The following is a 15,999-nucleotide window of genomic DNA, read 5'->3' on the forward strand; positions in this document are numbered from 1 at the left end:
CCGTATCGTCTAGGTGTGCGAACAGACCCCCTGCTCACACCCCCTACGTCAGGATCAGAGAGAGTCAGCGCAAGAGAGAGAGAGAAAAGTAAGTTGGGTAGCTTCTCAGCCATCTGCCAATAGCGTCCCTTGTATGAAATCAACTGGGCAAACCAACTGAGGAAGCATGTACAAGAAATTAAAAGACCCATTGTCCGCAGAAATCCGCGAACCAGCAAAAAATCCGCGATATATATTTAAATATGCTTACATATAAAATCCGCGATGGAATGAAGCCGCAAAAGGCGAAGCGCGATATAGCGAGGGATTACTGTACTCTTTGAAACAAAATTGATATACTTGGCACTAGCTTACAGGCTGTAATCTGTCTCTTACACTGCACAAGTATTATCCTTTATAGTTCATTTCATCAATGATGTGATTCTGAAAATTAAACTGCGTTTGGATGGATGTTTCCTGGATGGCAACCCATTCTTGATACACGCAGGAGCCTGTACTATATGACAACCTGGAAAACACTATCTTATCATAACAATCTAAAGTTCAAAGTCCCTTTAAGCCCTGCTCTTGCCCAATCACCCTTGTATTTGGCACTTACCAATTAAATTCTTTAATCGTTGAATCACAACAGATTTTGTGTGACTTTTTGACATGAGTATTTTTACCCATCAAAGTCAGTATCTGTGCAAAGTGGTGTCCATTATTTACAGATATAAAACACAAAATAACTGATCACACAAGTTTTCACCACTTTAACAAGACACTAAATTATCTATGGTACATCTAATTTGTTTTAAAATGTTACATATCTAGTTAAACAGAGATAACCTGTCTATATAAATAAAGGGGTTTTCATTTTTTATTGTATAAATGCACCTTTACTTAGGAGGTCCAGCTTGTGTTGAATCAGTATTGGGACCAAACCTATGCAAAGACGACAAAAAAACACTCCAAGCAACTCTGTAAAAGAGTAACTGAAAAGAATGGAGATAGATACAAGAAAATATCAAAGTCATTGAATATTCCTTGGAGTACAGTTAAGTCAATCATTACAAATTGTAAAAAGTATGGCACAGCTGTAAGACTGTCCGTTCATAAAGACTGAGTGATTATGCAAGAAGACTGAAGGTGGAGGAGGTAGAGAGTGGAATAGACTGGAGAGAATGTGCATACAATAAATAAATCTTTACACAGTTGCTTCACCAGTCATAGCATTATGAGAGAGAGGCAAAAAAAGAAGGAAAACAAAATGACATCTCTGCTAGAGTTGATGGAAGATTGAAGTCAGCTAGAAGGAGGCTCTATATTCTTCTGACCAAAAAGGTCAAATTTGGTCTTTTCGTGCTGTTAAGCATGCTGGTGGAAGCAACTTGCTGTGAGGATGCTTCTCTGGAGGAGGCCCTGAAAAGCTTGAAAGGGTTAGGGCAATATTCATGCAGCGAAATACATGGAAATCCTGGGGAAAAATTTGATGCAGTCTCCTGGAAACCTACAAACTTCCTCTGGGAGAAAATTTGTTTTCTAGCAAGGCAATGGCCCCAAGCATAAAGGAAAGCTACAAAGGAATGCTTTAAAAAATGTTAATGCAGTGGATTTGCCAAGATGGAATCCAAATCTCAACCCAAGTGAAAATTTGTTGTTGGGTTTGAAAGGGACTGTTCACTCACAATCTCCATGACAAACTGAAAGCTTCAGCAGTTTTGCAAAGAAGAATGGTGAAAATTTGAAGTGTCCAGATAGAGACCTGTGCACAAAGATTGAAGACTGCAAGTGCTGCCAAAGGTACATCTACTAAATACTGACCTGAAGGAGATGAATATTTACACAAGCAGTTATTTTGTGCTTTATATTTGTAAATAATCTAGATCACTTTGCAAAGACATGCGTCACTCTGACATTAACAAGTCATTTTCTGCTGATCAATGTCAAAAAAAGGCCAAATTAAATCCACTGTGATTCAAAGTTGTATTATAATAAAATGCAAACACTTCCAAGGGGTGAAGGTTTTTTTTTTTTTTTTGGAAATCAGTGCTGCATGAGAATCTCACTGACTATGTAGTCTTATAGCTCTAAAATGTACCTAATAAGTATAGTTCATCTACTGAAGGGTTATACTAGAGTAGAAAATTTGGACGTGAACGTTAGTAGGTTTTTGCGCCCTACGAACCAACTTACTCGAACTATTCTATAACATTTCAGTAATTATTTACCACTCTGATACTAATCTTTCTGATCATAAAATAGGTCATTATGATGGCAAACTGCATAGAAGAATTCATAATTAATTGCAGAATTATGGTATTTGAGGGTTCCTTTAGAGTTCCTCTTTCTCTTGCACGATTTGGTTTAAAAACTAATCAGCACATCATCATCTCATAACAGGCTTAAGTTTCGAGTTTGGTATTTTTCCATCCAGTTGTTTTAGCTCTAGACCGTCCTCAAGAAACACATACACACACCCATCATTGAGATATTGATGTTTTCGGTATCAGGGGACCCATAAATGTTGAGATCGTTGAAAATCCGAGATTGAAATTTTTCACGAATCTAAAGGTTTTGCTCCTCCCCATAGATGATAGGTTATGGTGGGGGAGGGCACAAAGCAAAAATAAGCAAACTACAAGTGTATATCTTTAGGTCCTTCTGGTCAGATCCTGTCAATTCAACATACATAGCTTGATCTATTTTACAAAGACAAATTGGTGAATGCTTCGCCACTTCTGTATAGTTAGGTGAGGGTGATTGAATCAAAGACACCAGGAAGGCGAAAATGTAAGTAGTCCATACACTATAGCTCTTAATTTTTATTTATTGAAATTTACAGAACTCTTAAAAGGGAAACAATCTGGTACATCAGTCTTTCGGGGGAGCACCAAACTCTATCACACATCTGCTCATACATTTCCTAGGTAAAGGTTATGTGGTCAGTATGTTTTGTAAATTGGAAACCATGTATGGGCACACCTAAAAAGGGTCTAGTGAATATGAGATAATTTCCAAGGTAAAAAAAAAAATCCTTGCCCCTTCATTCAACAATAACCACAAAGTTCAATATTCTTAGCAGATTTAATTTAAAATGCTTACTTTAAAATGTTCATAGTTTATATTATAGAGTATATATAACTCTTACCTTTTAAACTCTTTTAGTGTAATCAATATAACTTGCCAGAAAAGAAAAACAAATCTGTAGTTTATATCCATGTTACATAGTCAAATAAATGTAATATTACTGTATCATATTCAGTTTCAAAGCTAGTGAAATATAAGTGTCTTATGACTTACATTTATGAGACTGTGGGCTGTCAACAAAGGCATGGTGTCCAGATTAAGCTGTTTCTCTTCCAGCAGAGCCTTAGGAAGTGTGTCTTGGTACAAGAGAAACTGTTCCTGCTCTGCTATTTCTGAAAAATGTAGATATCAGATAATTAAGAAAGAAACAGAAAACATTCATTTAGATGCTGACCATCAGTTCTCTCTAAAAAAAAAAAAAAAAGTTTCTCTGAACATTGTCTTGCCACTCTTTCTGTGACTGCCATTTTAAATTCAGTGCTTATGTATAACATCAATTACTAATATTCAACTGTAACATTTTTCTATAGGTACTGTAAAACTCCAGATTTGTTAATATTATGGATATGTTGAATTCCGAAATGGGATTCAGAGAGGTTACTGTTGGTCCAGTCACAGTGATGCACCCAGATTCTTTACAGATTGCAGTAATTAAATTTTATTAACTTTAGTATGGTAGTTAAATTTTATTAATTTTATTCTTAATAAGCTACAATCAGGTTTTCTTCTGTGGTGGCATTCTACTTCCCAAATGACCCAAAACAGTTCAATAATATATAGTTTACAGTGCTTACGTTACCTTCAACCATATCTTGTATGAAATTCTCATGGTGGTCTGATGCCAAGACTGCAAGTTTACTTAAGCCAAGAAGAGTTTTCTTCTTAGCAAAATATCTTGTCTCTGCGTTAGCAAGTGCGTACAGTGTCTTATGCGCCTATACATAAAACACAATAGATGGGAAAGAAAAATTAAATACATTACAAAAACAAAGTTTTTAGAGAAATTTATTGATTCTTTACAAAAATCTATTAATTGCAATACAGGGTCACAGGTTGCTGTAGCCAAACACATATATTTTAGATCCAGCCCAGGAATCAACATTGAACCTCATACCTACCAGTTACAGGGCACACTCACACATCCAGCATAAAATTTATAGCCACCAATTAACCTAAATTGCAAGTCTATTGGATATTTTTTTACTCCATCTGGATATAATTGCAAATTTCACTTTATCTGAACCTGGGCCTTGAATTCAACTAAGCTCTCTGAAGCAGTAAGGCAGCAACATTAACTACTTCACCATCATGCCATCTTCATACAATTATAATATTACACTTTGGTAAAGATGTCAAAATTTCTTTAACATTTAAAGCAGTTCTTGTGTTGTTTACAGCACTTCAACTTGGTAATTCTTAGTAAATGTTAAAACATAAAAATAGAGTCCACAATTAGTGCAATAAAAAAGCAAAACAACAAGAAAATGAATAGGTGACAACAAAAAACGAAATAAAAAACTATAAAATTTATAGTTGAAGGTACATTAAATACCACACCTTTTCAAAATTCTGAATGTGAGCTTCATGGAGCCAACTCAAATGTTCATGAGACTGCAAAAACATGGCAAGCTGTTCATGCTGAGCAATAGGTTGAGAGAGAAGTTTGCCCCGCTTTCCTTTTTCCATATACCACCGGAACAGGAAATCTGAAAAATTCTTGAGGGGAGATAAACTATAAATAAATGACGAACTGTCAAAAAGACAAAAAAAATCTTAAACAAAAAAGATACTTGGAGAATGAAATATACTTAGCTGTACTGCATGCACCTTAACTGTTTTATTTATTTATTTTTTTTCATTTTATTCACTCCGCCAAGTTGTGCCCTTCAAAATAGCCATATAATTCAAGCAATTGGTAGGTTATTAAAGACAATTGAGAAACATTCTTTTAGTGTGAAAATGCTAAGTTGCCATTTCAGGTTATGGGCTTCTAATCCACTCATATGGGGTATAACTTACGCTTCTGTATTTCTGTCATTTTTAGAATAACAGTACATTTACTCATATCTGGAGTAATTCCGTCATCCTGCTGTGCTTACTATGTATAAATCTCCCTCTAAAAAGTACATATAAATTCTTGAATGGTATTTTGGCTGATGGAAAGTCATACTTTACTCTGGAAACTGATCTCTGGGGTGCCCCCCACCTCATAAATTAGGAATAAAATCTCACCCATGTAACATGTAGGCAGGTTATTTACTTAAAAAGTTTAAACAAATATGTAAGACTTTGCCATGGAAAGATTAAAGTATCGTTACTTTAAAGTAGGCCTGCAAAAGTTCACTCATTAATTTTTGTGATTAATAGGTCCTGTTTAATGTGTTAAAAAATACTGTCGCATCCAGGGCTGTCACGAGGCAAATGCTTAAGGCAGTGCTTTGGTCAGGGGAAAATATTCACGCAATTTTTTTTTTTTTTTTTAACATTACGAAACAATAATACCAATAAGTTAAGTGTGTACCTAAAGAATTACACACACATCCTGTACCAGATTTAATTTCGTATTACATGGTTCACAGCAATAAGCAACATATCAATATATGGCACTGGTGTTCATTTTCTTGATTTACACATATTGACATAGGTGCCAGCGAGTGGGAGAGAAAGGAAGGGTTTATGACAATCCTGGTGCAATGCTAGAAAAGAGCTGCGAATGTAAAAATTATGCTTTTTTTCTGCAAGAAGATCGAATCAATGTCATATCACAAAATTGCTAAATAACTTATCTGTGAGTGGCATTAAAACGAAAATAAGTCTGTAGTACAGGCATCACTAAAAGGTGTACATAGACCGAGTGACAGCACTACCCAGACCATGATGCATTTCTGATAAACGAATGAGAATGACTGATAACATTCATGCAGCAATCCCCCTATTTTCCCTAAGTTTTACTTGTGTCAGTCAATGGAAAGCGATTCAATGAGATTGTTACAGTGCATGGGTAAAATGTTCAGATGCCACAGAAGGAAATAACAGAAATAAAAGAGCGACAGGGAGCATGGCTTGTTCCAAAAAAACAGTACACACAGAAAACTGAACATTCAGAGATGAATGGACGGACCAATATATGTTTATTCTTCCTGCGGGTAGTTCAAAACCAGTATGTCTTATATATTCCAAAACCGTGGCTTTAATAAAAATTATGTGAAGTGTCAATATGACAGAAAACACAGATCATATGTTGTATATGTTATGTTAAAGATAGTTATTTGTATTCCATATAAATACAAGGCCAATTGAATTCAAAGAATCCACATTTTTAATGTCCTTATTGAAAACTGAAATATTATTGAAATGCTATAGTAATTATACCTTGTTTATTTTTTATATACGGAGGCTGCCAAATGCTTTTCTGCTTGTTTTAAGCTCAGCTCTTCTTTTGTAGTAGTGTGAGAGATAAGATGGCCTCAAATCTGTGAAAAAAGCTACTGTGTTATATTACCAAAACTGCAGAGGCTTTGCATTTCCTTTGACCAAGATGAAGGGTCAAAAATTAAAAATGGATCATATGACTTGTTTCAAACTCGTGAATTAAACCTCTCAGCCCATGAACCTTATTTCTGTCAGCATCAGCACTGGTAACACTGATATCTTTCCTGTACTTGCCCTCACCATCAAACAAAAGTGTGAATTGTCCAATGGCTACCATTAGTTTGTTTTTGCATTCACCAATTGTCAGCCTTTCCTGCTGAAACATAACAGATGTGAGCTGCAAAATGTCCAACATGTTGGCCAGAAAACAGTGAAAACGCGCTGTGCAGACTTCCTGTAGGTCCGTGTCATCAGTTGTAGCTAGCTGAATTTGAATAGCAGGTAATACCCTTAATATTTTAATAGCGTCTCATGGCTCCTAGTAGACCATCTAATATTGGGAAATTTTCCCAATTTCACAAAGGCAATGCCATTCTCACCACAATTTCTTTAGTGCTTCCATTTTTTTTGCAACACCTTTATGTAAATAATGTGTCAGCAATTTGACAACAGAAAGATTAAATGTCTCACAGTAAGGAACCATGTGATCAACTGAGTTTGCACAGCTTGAGGGTGTGCGCTGTGCACAGAATATGAACAAAGGAATCCCTAATCACAGCCTCATGACATAGTTTTGGCACAATTTCATTGTATACACCGACATTGACAGCAGCCCCATCTGTGCAAACTGAGACCAACACTGACTTCCATTCATTTAATCCTGAGCCATGGAAAAATTTCATGAGCCTGTCAAATATGTCCTGTGCAGTTTAATTCGCAACCAATGCAATTAATCTGAGGAAATCAGAGTTAAACACTCTGTTACTGGTTACAGACACAATGTAAACAATCCTGTGCTCCGTTTTGGTAATACCTTTGGATCCATTAAAAAGCATGCTGCAAAATTCAGCCAAAATGGATTTTTCCCTCAGTTCCAAAATGATTGTCTGGGCGACACATTTCATTATTTATGTTCCACCTTCTGGTGAATGATACACACCTCTGACATTCACTACGAGCCTCTTCAAGAGAGCAATATCCTCCATGAAGAAACACATGGGGCGTGCATGTTTTACTAAAAGAAAGATATTACAAAGTGCTTGATGTTGTTTTCATTTATTTTTGCTTTGCCACTTCGCAAGTGTGGGACGCTATCATCTTGGCTAGCATGTTTGTTAGCTATAGTATGGACAATGTTTGAATTCATTTTACTCTTTTCATGCTTGTCAAATGCTGAGTTACCGGAGATTCTTTGTCCCCATATAAAAAGCACTGGCTTTATCTGCTAGATGCGACTGTTCATGGCAATTTTGCACCACATCTCGGAGCCAAGCAACGGTACCTCCTGGAGAAAGTTTTTGGAGAAAACTCATGTTATGCTCATCCTCTGTCTTGGTCTGCTGTTTTTTCATAGGTGACAGAATGCTAAAGTAATTACTTAATGTCTGTTGCTTTTTTGACATTGCGTCCAATGAATTTTGGTCGATAGTTAAAGTAAAGATTACCTGTTTTGCTGTCTACCAACTAACTATGTGTGAGGTGTGCTTTTGTGAGTTCAGGGAGAAACAATGCACGAATTTCCTATTTTTCTTCACACATTCGCACCAGTTATGTGCATTCCTGGTAATGTGAAAGTTGTACCTTTTCTTGCCAGGTACAGTGTTTTGATTTTTGACAGCTATAAAATAGGTGGAAATTTAAGATAATTTCTAGGGGCTTTGCTAGCAAAAATATTAAAGCATAAACAGTTAATTTACAAGGCATATATGCAATGTAATCAGTATAAACTTGGAAATTTTGCAAAATTGACACACGTCAATGAAACCTTAATTTTAAAACCAAATTAAGATTTACACAAGCATTCTAAATGAGAATAAAACATAGTATTTTTGAAAGCAGAAGAGAAATAGGTGACGTAGAAGATCATCCTTATTTTGTGCCGTGTTATAATTTGACACAGGATTATAAAGTAGAAGTCAATCAAAACAAATGATAAATGAAAAAAAGAAATGAAAAAAGAAAAAAAAAAAAAACACTGGGCACTTCTCCACTTTAGCCAATAATGTCATAAGTAACAATTAAGCATTTCTATATCTTTCAATTGACATTGGAAAATTAAAATACAAAATGATAAATGCATCACTGAATGAATACCACAGATTTTTACATAATAAACCAACACAAGCATTAACACTGACAAATGAAGATAACTACAGTTCTTTTTAAAATTATTTCTAGCTGAAGTACCCAGTGTTGCAAGATTTAGAAAGGGGAATGGTGGAATAGTAAAAAGTAATTAAAGATTATATATAAATTTGTTATCCTCAAAACTGTTGCATTTAGTATTTTAACTAGTGGTGGAAGATTGATAGGCAGTATTATTAGGAAGTCATCAAGTCTGTCCTTGGGGGTGACAATTCTTGCAGAGCTAGACCAAAATGGTACAGTATCAGCCCAATATGGCTATTTATTAGAGCCTCAAACATACTGTACGCTATATGCAATTCTTTTCCAATTAATTTTGATAAATGTATTTTTCTGTACAGTACCGTACACTCTCATTCATATCTTTCTTACATTATCATTAACATCTTCAAAAACTTTTTTTAATGAATGTTAATGAAAACACATATTCTTAAATATGTTCTACTTCAAGTCTTCCATAGTATGGCCATATCCATAATGAATAATATTTTTATCTGAAACTCATCCTGTTTAATTAAACTTTAAAAGATCTCTTAAATTTTTAGGAACTATTTTTAGGGCAGCTGATTTCAAGATGTTACAGTAAAAATTATTTTACACAAATCTGAGCAATAATATGCAGTAGCCCATAGGAGGAACAGCTTGAGTGGAGCTCCTTGAATGTCCAACACTGACAAACAGGGAACTGCAGCTGTTAAAAGTGAAAAGAGTAATTTGACAGGTTTTGAAGCATCCACAGTAGAGATTACTTTTTTTTTTTTTTTTAACTGCCACTCAGCCTATCTTCTTTTCTTCTTAACGTTTCTAAATTAAAAATGTACTTAAGAACAGCAAAGTAGATGTGATATTTCAATGTCTCTAAAATATGTTTTGCAAAAATGTAAACTAAAAAAACCTTAAAAAACCTTTATATTCTAGTAAAAAACTATATAGCACATGTAGATTTATGTATAGTGTATAGAAAATGAATATATAATTCTTAAGGACGTGTATTAAATGTTACAATTGTGTATTTTACCATATTCAGAAAGGCATTGATGAAAGCCTATAAACTTACTTATTTGCTTTTAATGAACTAAATAGAATGGAAAAAAATGATAGATGCATAGGAAAGACCAAGCCAGTATGGCTCAGAATTGCCTCTGAGCGAAGAATCTTCAGTAATCTTAAAGAGTTCAGGAAGAAAACTGCTTTTCTTCCAACTTTTAATAATAAAAGTATTAATCAGGGATTCACATTTCAGTAATTTGAGAAGAAGATTTCAGCATCTCCATTGACAGAATAAGAAAAGCTTTATGTGGCAGGGAATCAAGGAGCGGTTTGTGTTTTTTTTAATCATCACTTCTAAAAAGGTCTAACTATGCATTTATAGTCACTGACATAAAATCAGCTGTTCTTCATCTACAGATTAAGTAGTAATGTTTTGCTAAGTGTTATAAGTTTAACTGAAGACAGCAAGTGATTTTTCACCTTCCTACTTCAGTGTACATTCAGGTGAATTTCCGCTTGGATTGTTGAAAGAAGCAAACAAAATGTATTAAAAGTATACTACATCATTCCAAAGGCAATTCTACCACACAAATGCCATTTCTGCCTAACCAGATTATACTTTTTTTTTATATTCTTGACTGAGGTGAAAGAGCAGTGTTATGTTACTTGGAAAATTCAGGTAGCACTGTTTTCTCTGAATTGTCCAACTTCATAGAGCATTTCTGTCAAATTTCTCGCTCAGACACTCAAACTATATTTACAGTCTGTCCAAAAAGAGACTATAAATCATGCAAATCGAATGAGGAAAACTCATGCTATTGATCCAAGAGATTATGATATGCTAACGCGCACCTGAGAGTAACACCACGGAGCACACTGCCTTTTTTCTCTGGGAATTGTGCTTATGTGACCACACGGTAATACCCGAACTATTCTGAAGTAACCTTTGCACTGATTTGTGTTTTTTGTATCTCACACTCTCATACACCTTTATTGTAAGAGAATCCCTTATCTACAATGGAGCGTTTGATCAGAAGAAAATATGAAGCTGGTTTTAAATTAAACATTGTTGAAATAGCGAAAGAAATTGGTAACTGCGCTGCAACAAAATTTGATGCGTCTGAGAAACTGATGTGAGATTGGAGGAGGCAAGAAGATGTAAAAATAAATAAATAAATAAAATTAAGTGTTGCATTTTTGAACGGGCGTATTGGTCGGGGTCCGATTTTATGATTGATTTTTTGGGTTTCAAGACCAGACTTATACGTGAGTATAGATGGTAGATCATATCTGTATTCTCCATAGGTATGTACATTATTTTCTACCATGTTCTGTAAATAATGGCCATTCTTTTTCTTATTTAGTTCATTCATCTTAATTTACCTCCTGCTTATTGTTCTGTTAGTAGCTTTGCAGTATTCAACCATCTAAACAGCACACATTAATATAGATGATTAATCTTTCTCTGATGATGGTTAATGAATGACTTTATTTAAGCAGCTAACAGGCTATCCAATGCTAGATAAAATTTTACATTAGCAAACCAGATTAGAAACCTACATCACTGGATCTCAAAGTTTAGTCCAAGAACCTCTTATGGTCCACAAGCTGGCAGTTTTCATTTCAGAGCAAAGTGATTTTTAAATTTCTCAGGTATGTCAATCTGTTGTACACTAAACATCCATGCAACTAACTTATATCCTCGAGGAAGAAGTCTGAAACTGCCACTATGAAGCACATCATCCAGCTTTTGTGCTAACATAACATTCACTTAAATTCAGTTCTCTCCTTAGCTGACCCTGTTTGCTTGTTGTGACAGTACCTTTTGTTCTTCTCTGTCAATACTTCCCAGACTCAGTAAGGATCAACTGATATCAGTTACTGCATAGGTTGCCATTTTAAATTCACATTGACATAAACCATGAGAGTTCATCTCCAGTCAAAACAATCCGCTGAATCATTGATATCAGGTTGTCTGATGTTACACTATCTTCACAACCAAGTGGTTATTATTGATAAATGGATATATACTGGGTGCTTGGAAACACAAATTCAGCAACAATTTTTTTCACATTAATGGACTTAAGATGAATTAAAAATAAGATGGAATTATACCAACAAGTGACGGCCATAGATAATGTGCTATACCTTTGACTTTAGCAAATTGGTCCTTAGTCAGAAACACTTTGATTACCACTAACTTACATAAAATATGCTTTCTTTTAAGGCAGGCATGTCCAAAGTCTGGCCCGCAGGCCAATCACGGCCCAAGATCAGATTTTAATAGGCCTGCGCCTTTTGTCTCAAAATGTGTTATTTTTGGCCAGCATGCACAAACAGAATAAATAAATCATACCAATTCAACATGCAGTTTCTCTTTTGAACTCATGGTGGTAGCACTTTATAACAGAGTCTGCCAACCGCCATAAAACCTCAAACAGAAAAAGATTGAATGATGGACCAATCACAGCTTTCGCTGGACGCACGATGCTGTGGGGCTTGGGAGGGTTTAACACCGAGTATTCTGCAAGTGTACGCTGCCAATTTCAAAGAACACTGTATGGCTGTGTAAAATTTGCTGTGACCCTACAACTGTCATGGCTACAGCAAGTAAAAAAAGGAAAGCTAATAATGAAGGACCCCTCTTCCAGGCAAGGTGGAAGTTACAATATTTTTTCACTGAAAACCAAAACAACTGTGTCTGCCTAATTTGCCATGAGACCGTAGCTTTGTATAAGGAATATAATGTGAAGAGACACTACGAGACAAAACATGCTAGTACATATGACAAGCTATCAGCGATTGACTGTGCTGAAAAAGTGAAGCAACTCGAGGAGAGCTTAGCCACCCAGCAGCGGTTCTTTACGTGGGCCCATGAGTAAAATGAAAACATCACCAAAGCTAGCTATGAAGTGGCTATGTTAATTGCTAAACATGGAAAACCTTTTACAGAAGGCGAGATTGTTAAAGACTGTGTCATGAAAATAGAACACATCTGCCACAAAAAGAAGAAAGACTTTGCCAACATTTGCCTCGCTCATAACAGTGTGGTACGGAGAATTGAAGAGCTGTCATCAGATGTTAGAAGACAACTGGGAGACAAGTCAACAAATTTTGATTTTTTTTTCTTTAGCCTGCGATGAAAGCACAGATGCATCAGACACTGCTCAGTTACTGATTTTTTTGAGAGGTGTTGATGGTGACATAAACATAACAGAAGAGATGCTGGACCTCAAAAGCCTCAAAAGGCCAAACAAAAGGAACTGATTTATTCCATGTTTGTTCAGCCGTTGATGACATGAAATTACCATGGAGCAATCTTAGTGGGATTATTAAAGATGGTGTGCCTGCCATGGCTGGTGAACGAAGTGGACTGTCCACGCTAATCTGTAACAAAGTCAGCGACGAAGGAGGCGACGCTGTTAAACTCCATTGCATCATTCATCAGCAGGTTCTTTGCGCCAAACATGTAAGATTTGATCATGTCATGAATCCAGTGGTAAATGCAATTAATTTCATCCGTTCTAAAGTTCTATACCACCACCAGTGCCAGCAGTTCCTGCTTGACATCCAGGCTGAATATGGAGATGTAATATATCACAACGACGTGAGGTGGCTCAGCAGGGGATCAGCACTGCAGCAATTTTTCTCTCTTAAAAGGGAAATTGGACAGTATTTGGCTAAAAAGAAACAGCCAATGCAAGAACTGTCAGATACTGAGTGGACAGCAGATTTGGCTTTTTTGGTTGACATAACAAAGCATCTGAATGCGCTGAATGTTAGCCTTCAAGGACAAAACGCAGTAGTGAGCCAACTATATTCACACATAAAGGCCTTTAAAATGAAATTGCAACTTTCCAGAGAACTTGTCACAAACGGAGCCCTGCACCACACATTTCCCAGCTTTGTGGGATGTCATGTTTGGTAATATGGGTGTGCAAACAAAGAGGTATGCAGAAATCATCGCATCTCTTGCTAGCGAGTTCAAAAACCGCTTTCGAGATTTTGCCGAAAAGGACTTGTTGCTATTCTCTTCTCCCTTCAGCGTGAACCCTGATAAAGCTACAGCTCACCTACAGCTAGAGCTGATTGAGCTTCAGTGTGATGAGTGCCATAGCCGACAGCAGCAGCTCTCTCTAGTGCCTTTTTACCAGCAACTGGATAAAGGCAAGTTTCCAGAAATGCGAACATTTGCAAAGAAAATGTTGAGCTTGTTTGGCTCTACATATTTGTGTGAACAGACTTTCTCGGTTCTGAACTTAAACAAGAACCGCTTGAGATCAAGACTTAGTGACTCCCACCTATGTGATATTACGCATGTCTACCACTGCTCTCGAACCAGACCTGGCCTGTGTACTGAAATCCAGATCTCAGTTTCACCCACCACATTAGTGTTAATAGCTTACCTGTTGTTCTGTTATCAGAATTAGACACCGCTGTATTTTACAGAGTTTCCGATTGTTTTCAATTTCTGCTAGAAATTCAGATAACTTGTATGTTGTGATCTGTATTTCTAAATGCTTACATTTGCATATTTTTTTTCTTTTGTTGTGTGAAAATGACAACATTAAATAACAGAATATTCATATGCCTGCGGTGGGCTGGCACCCTGCCCAGGATTGGTTCCTGCCTCGTGCCCTGTGTTGGCTGGGATTGGCTCCGGCAGACCCCCATGACCCTGTGTTCGGATTCAGCGGGTTGGAAAATGGATGGATATTCATATGCATCTTTTACTGTTTAAAATAATGTCATCAGGGCTGTTGGCCCTCGGGCACTTTCACATTATCAAATCTGGCCCTCCTTGAAAAAAGTTTGGACATCCCTGTTTTAAGGTGATCAATATTGCTTTTGTATTTACTTTCTTGGTAAAAATACAAAGGAAATTCTATAAACTGCTTAATTTGTAATTTTTAATTTCTTTATAAAATGCTGCTGGATTTCAGCCACTTAGTGCAAAATTACCCTGTAGAAAACACTCATATTATTTAAGACTTAAATAAAAATAAAATGCTTCGTAAACAAAAGTAGTAAGTGCATAGGCTAAAACTGCAACCTCTGATGCTAAATAAAACAAATTTCTTAAATATCTTTTTATTAATTTATACAGCCTACCTTTGCTTCTGTGTAACTGAGAAACATGGATTACATACTGTACAGTAGTTCAAAAGTTGTTACAGAAGTTATAGTTCAGAAGAAAGGACAAATGGAAAATTTATAAAAGGAATTAATTTCTAAGAACCAAAAAAAAAAAACCAAACATACCTGATCTGCAAATTTTGCCATGTAGTGCTGAAGTCTGCTCTGGTTGTCTGTTTTCTCACAAAGTTGCACCAACAGGTCAAAGTCACAATATTTTTCAGCAAGAGAAGCAACATATTGATATAGCCCAAAAGAAACTATAAAGTAAGAAGTCATTTTAGATATGGCTATAAGTTTTTGTTTGTGTTTTTATCATCATCTTCTATTATATTAACATTACTTTTATTATCTCTTTTATTATTTACTTACGTAATGGTGAAAGTAGCTCAGAGCGCTTTTGTATATATTCCATTTCAATGGCATGGTACCTTTCGGACTGATTGGGCCGGTTTACAGATTTCAGTTGTGCAACATACCCATCAAGGTAGGAATCGAGCAGAGCCACAAGTTGTTCAATGAGAATAACACGAAATGAAGTATCAGCACGTGGGTACACTACATCTAGAATATTTCTATGTTGCTGAGCAATTACTGTACGTACTCCCCCAGGACCACTTGTGGCTGCAAGAAAAGAGATGAATTTTTTCCTTACAACAAAATACAGTTTTAATCAGCCATATTTGTTAAACATTTGACTGAGGAATTGACAAGGGACAGCATTTAAAACAAATCTTCCTGGAATTTCTTGTTTTAAATAAATAAATTTATATATATATATCCATCCATCCATTTTCCAACCTGCTGAATCCGAACACAGGGTCACGGGGGTCTGCTGGAGCCAATTATATTATATATATATATATATATATATATATATATATATATACACACACACACATACATACATACAGTCTGTAAACAAAGAATGCTTTCAGAAATATAAATAATGATTGTTTATTGTTATCAATTTACAAAATGCAAAGTGAGCGAACAAAAGAAAAATCTAAATCAAATCAATATTTGGTGCTACTACCTTTTGCCTTCAAACCAGCATCAATTCTTATA

The 15,999-nt window shown here is 35.8% G+C and overlaps 1 protein-coding gene across 1 annotated transcript in view; it reads right to left on the reverse strand.

The window, feature by feature from the left end:
- Positions 1–15,999, reverse strand: part of nup133 (nucleoporin 133) — a 191,558-nt gene that overhangs the window by 14,355 nt on the left and 161,204 nt on the right. Inside the window, exons 18-22 of the mRNA XM_028797315.2 lie at positions 15,304–15,555; positions 15,058–15,191; positions 4,627–4,785; positions 3,869–4,004; positions 3,283–3,401 (exon numbers count right to left, since the gene is read on the reverse strand). Coding sequence (XP_028653148.2) covers positions 3,283–3,401; positions 3,869–4,004; positions 4,627–4,785; positions 15,058–15,191; positions 15,304–15,555 — 800 coding nt within the window. The remainder of the gene's footprint in view (positions 1–3,282; positions 3,402–3,868; positions 4,005–4,626; positions 4,786–15,057; positions 15,192–15,303; positions 15,556–15,999) is intronic.

Source organism: Erpetoichthys calabaricus, chromosome 3 (genome assembly GCF_900747795.2).
Source record: "Erpetoichthys calabaricus chromosome 3, fErpCal1.3, whole genome shotgun sequence".
NCBI lineage: Eukaryota > Metazoa > Chordata > Cladistia > Polypteriformes > Polypteridae > Erpetoichthys > Erpetoichthys calabaricus.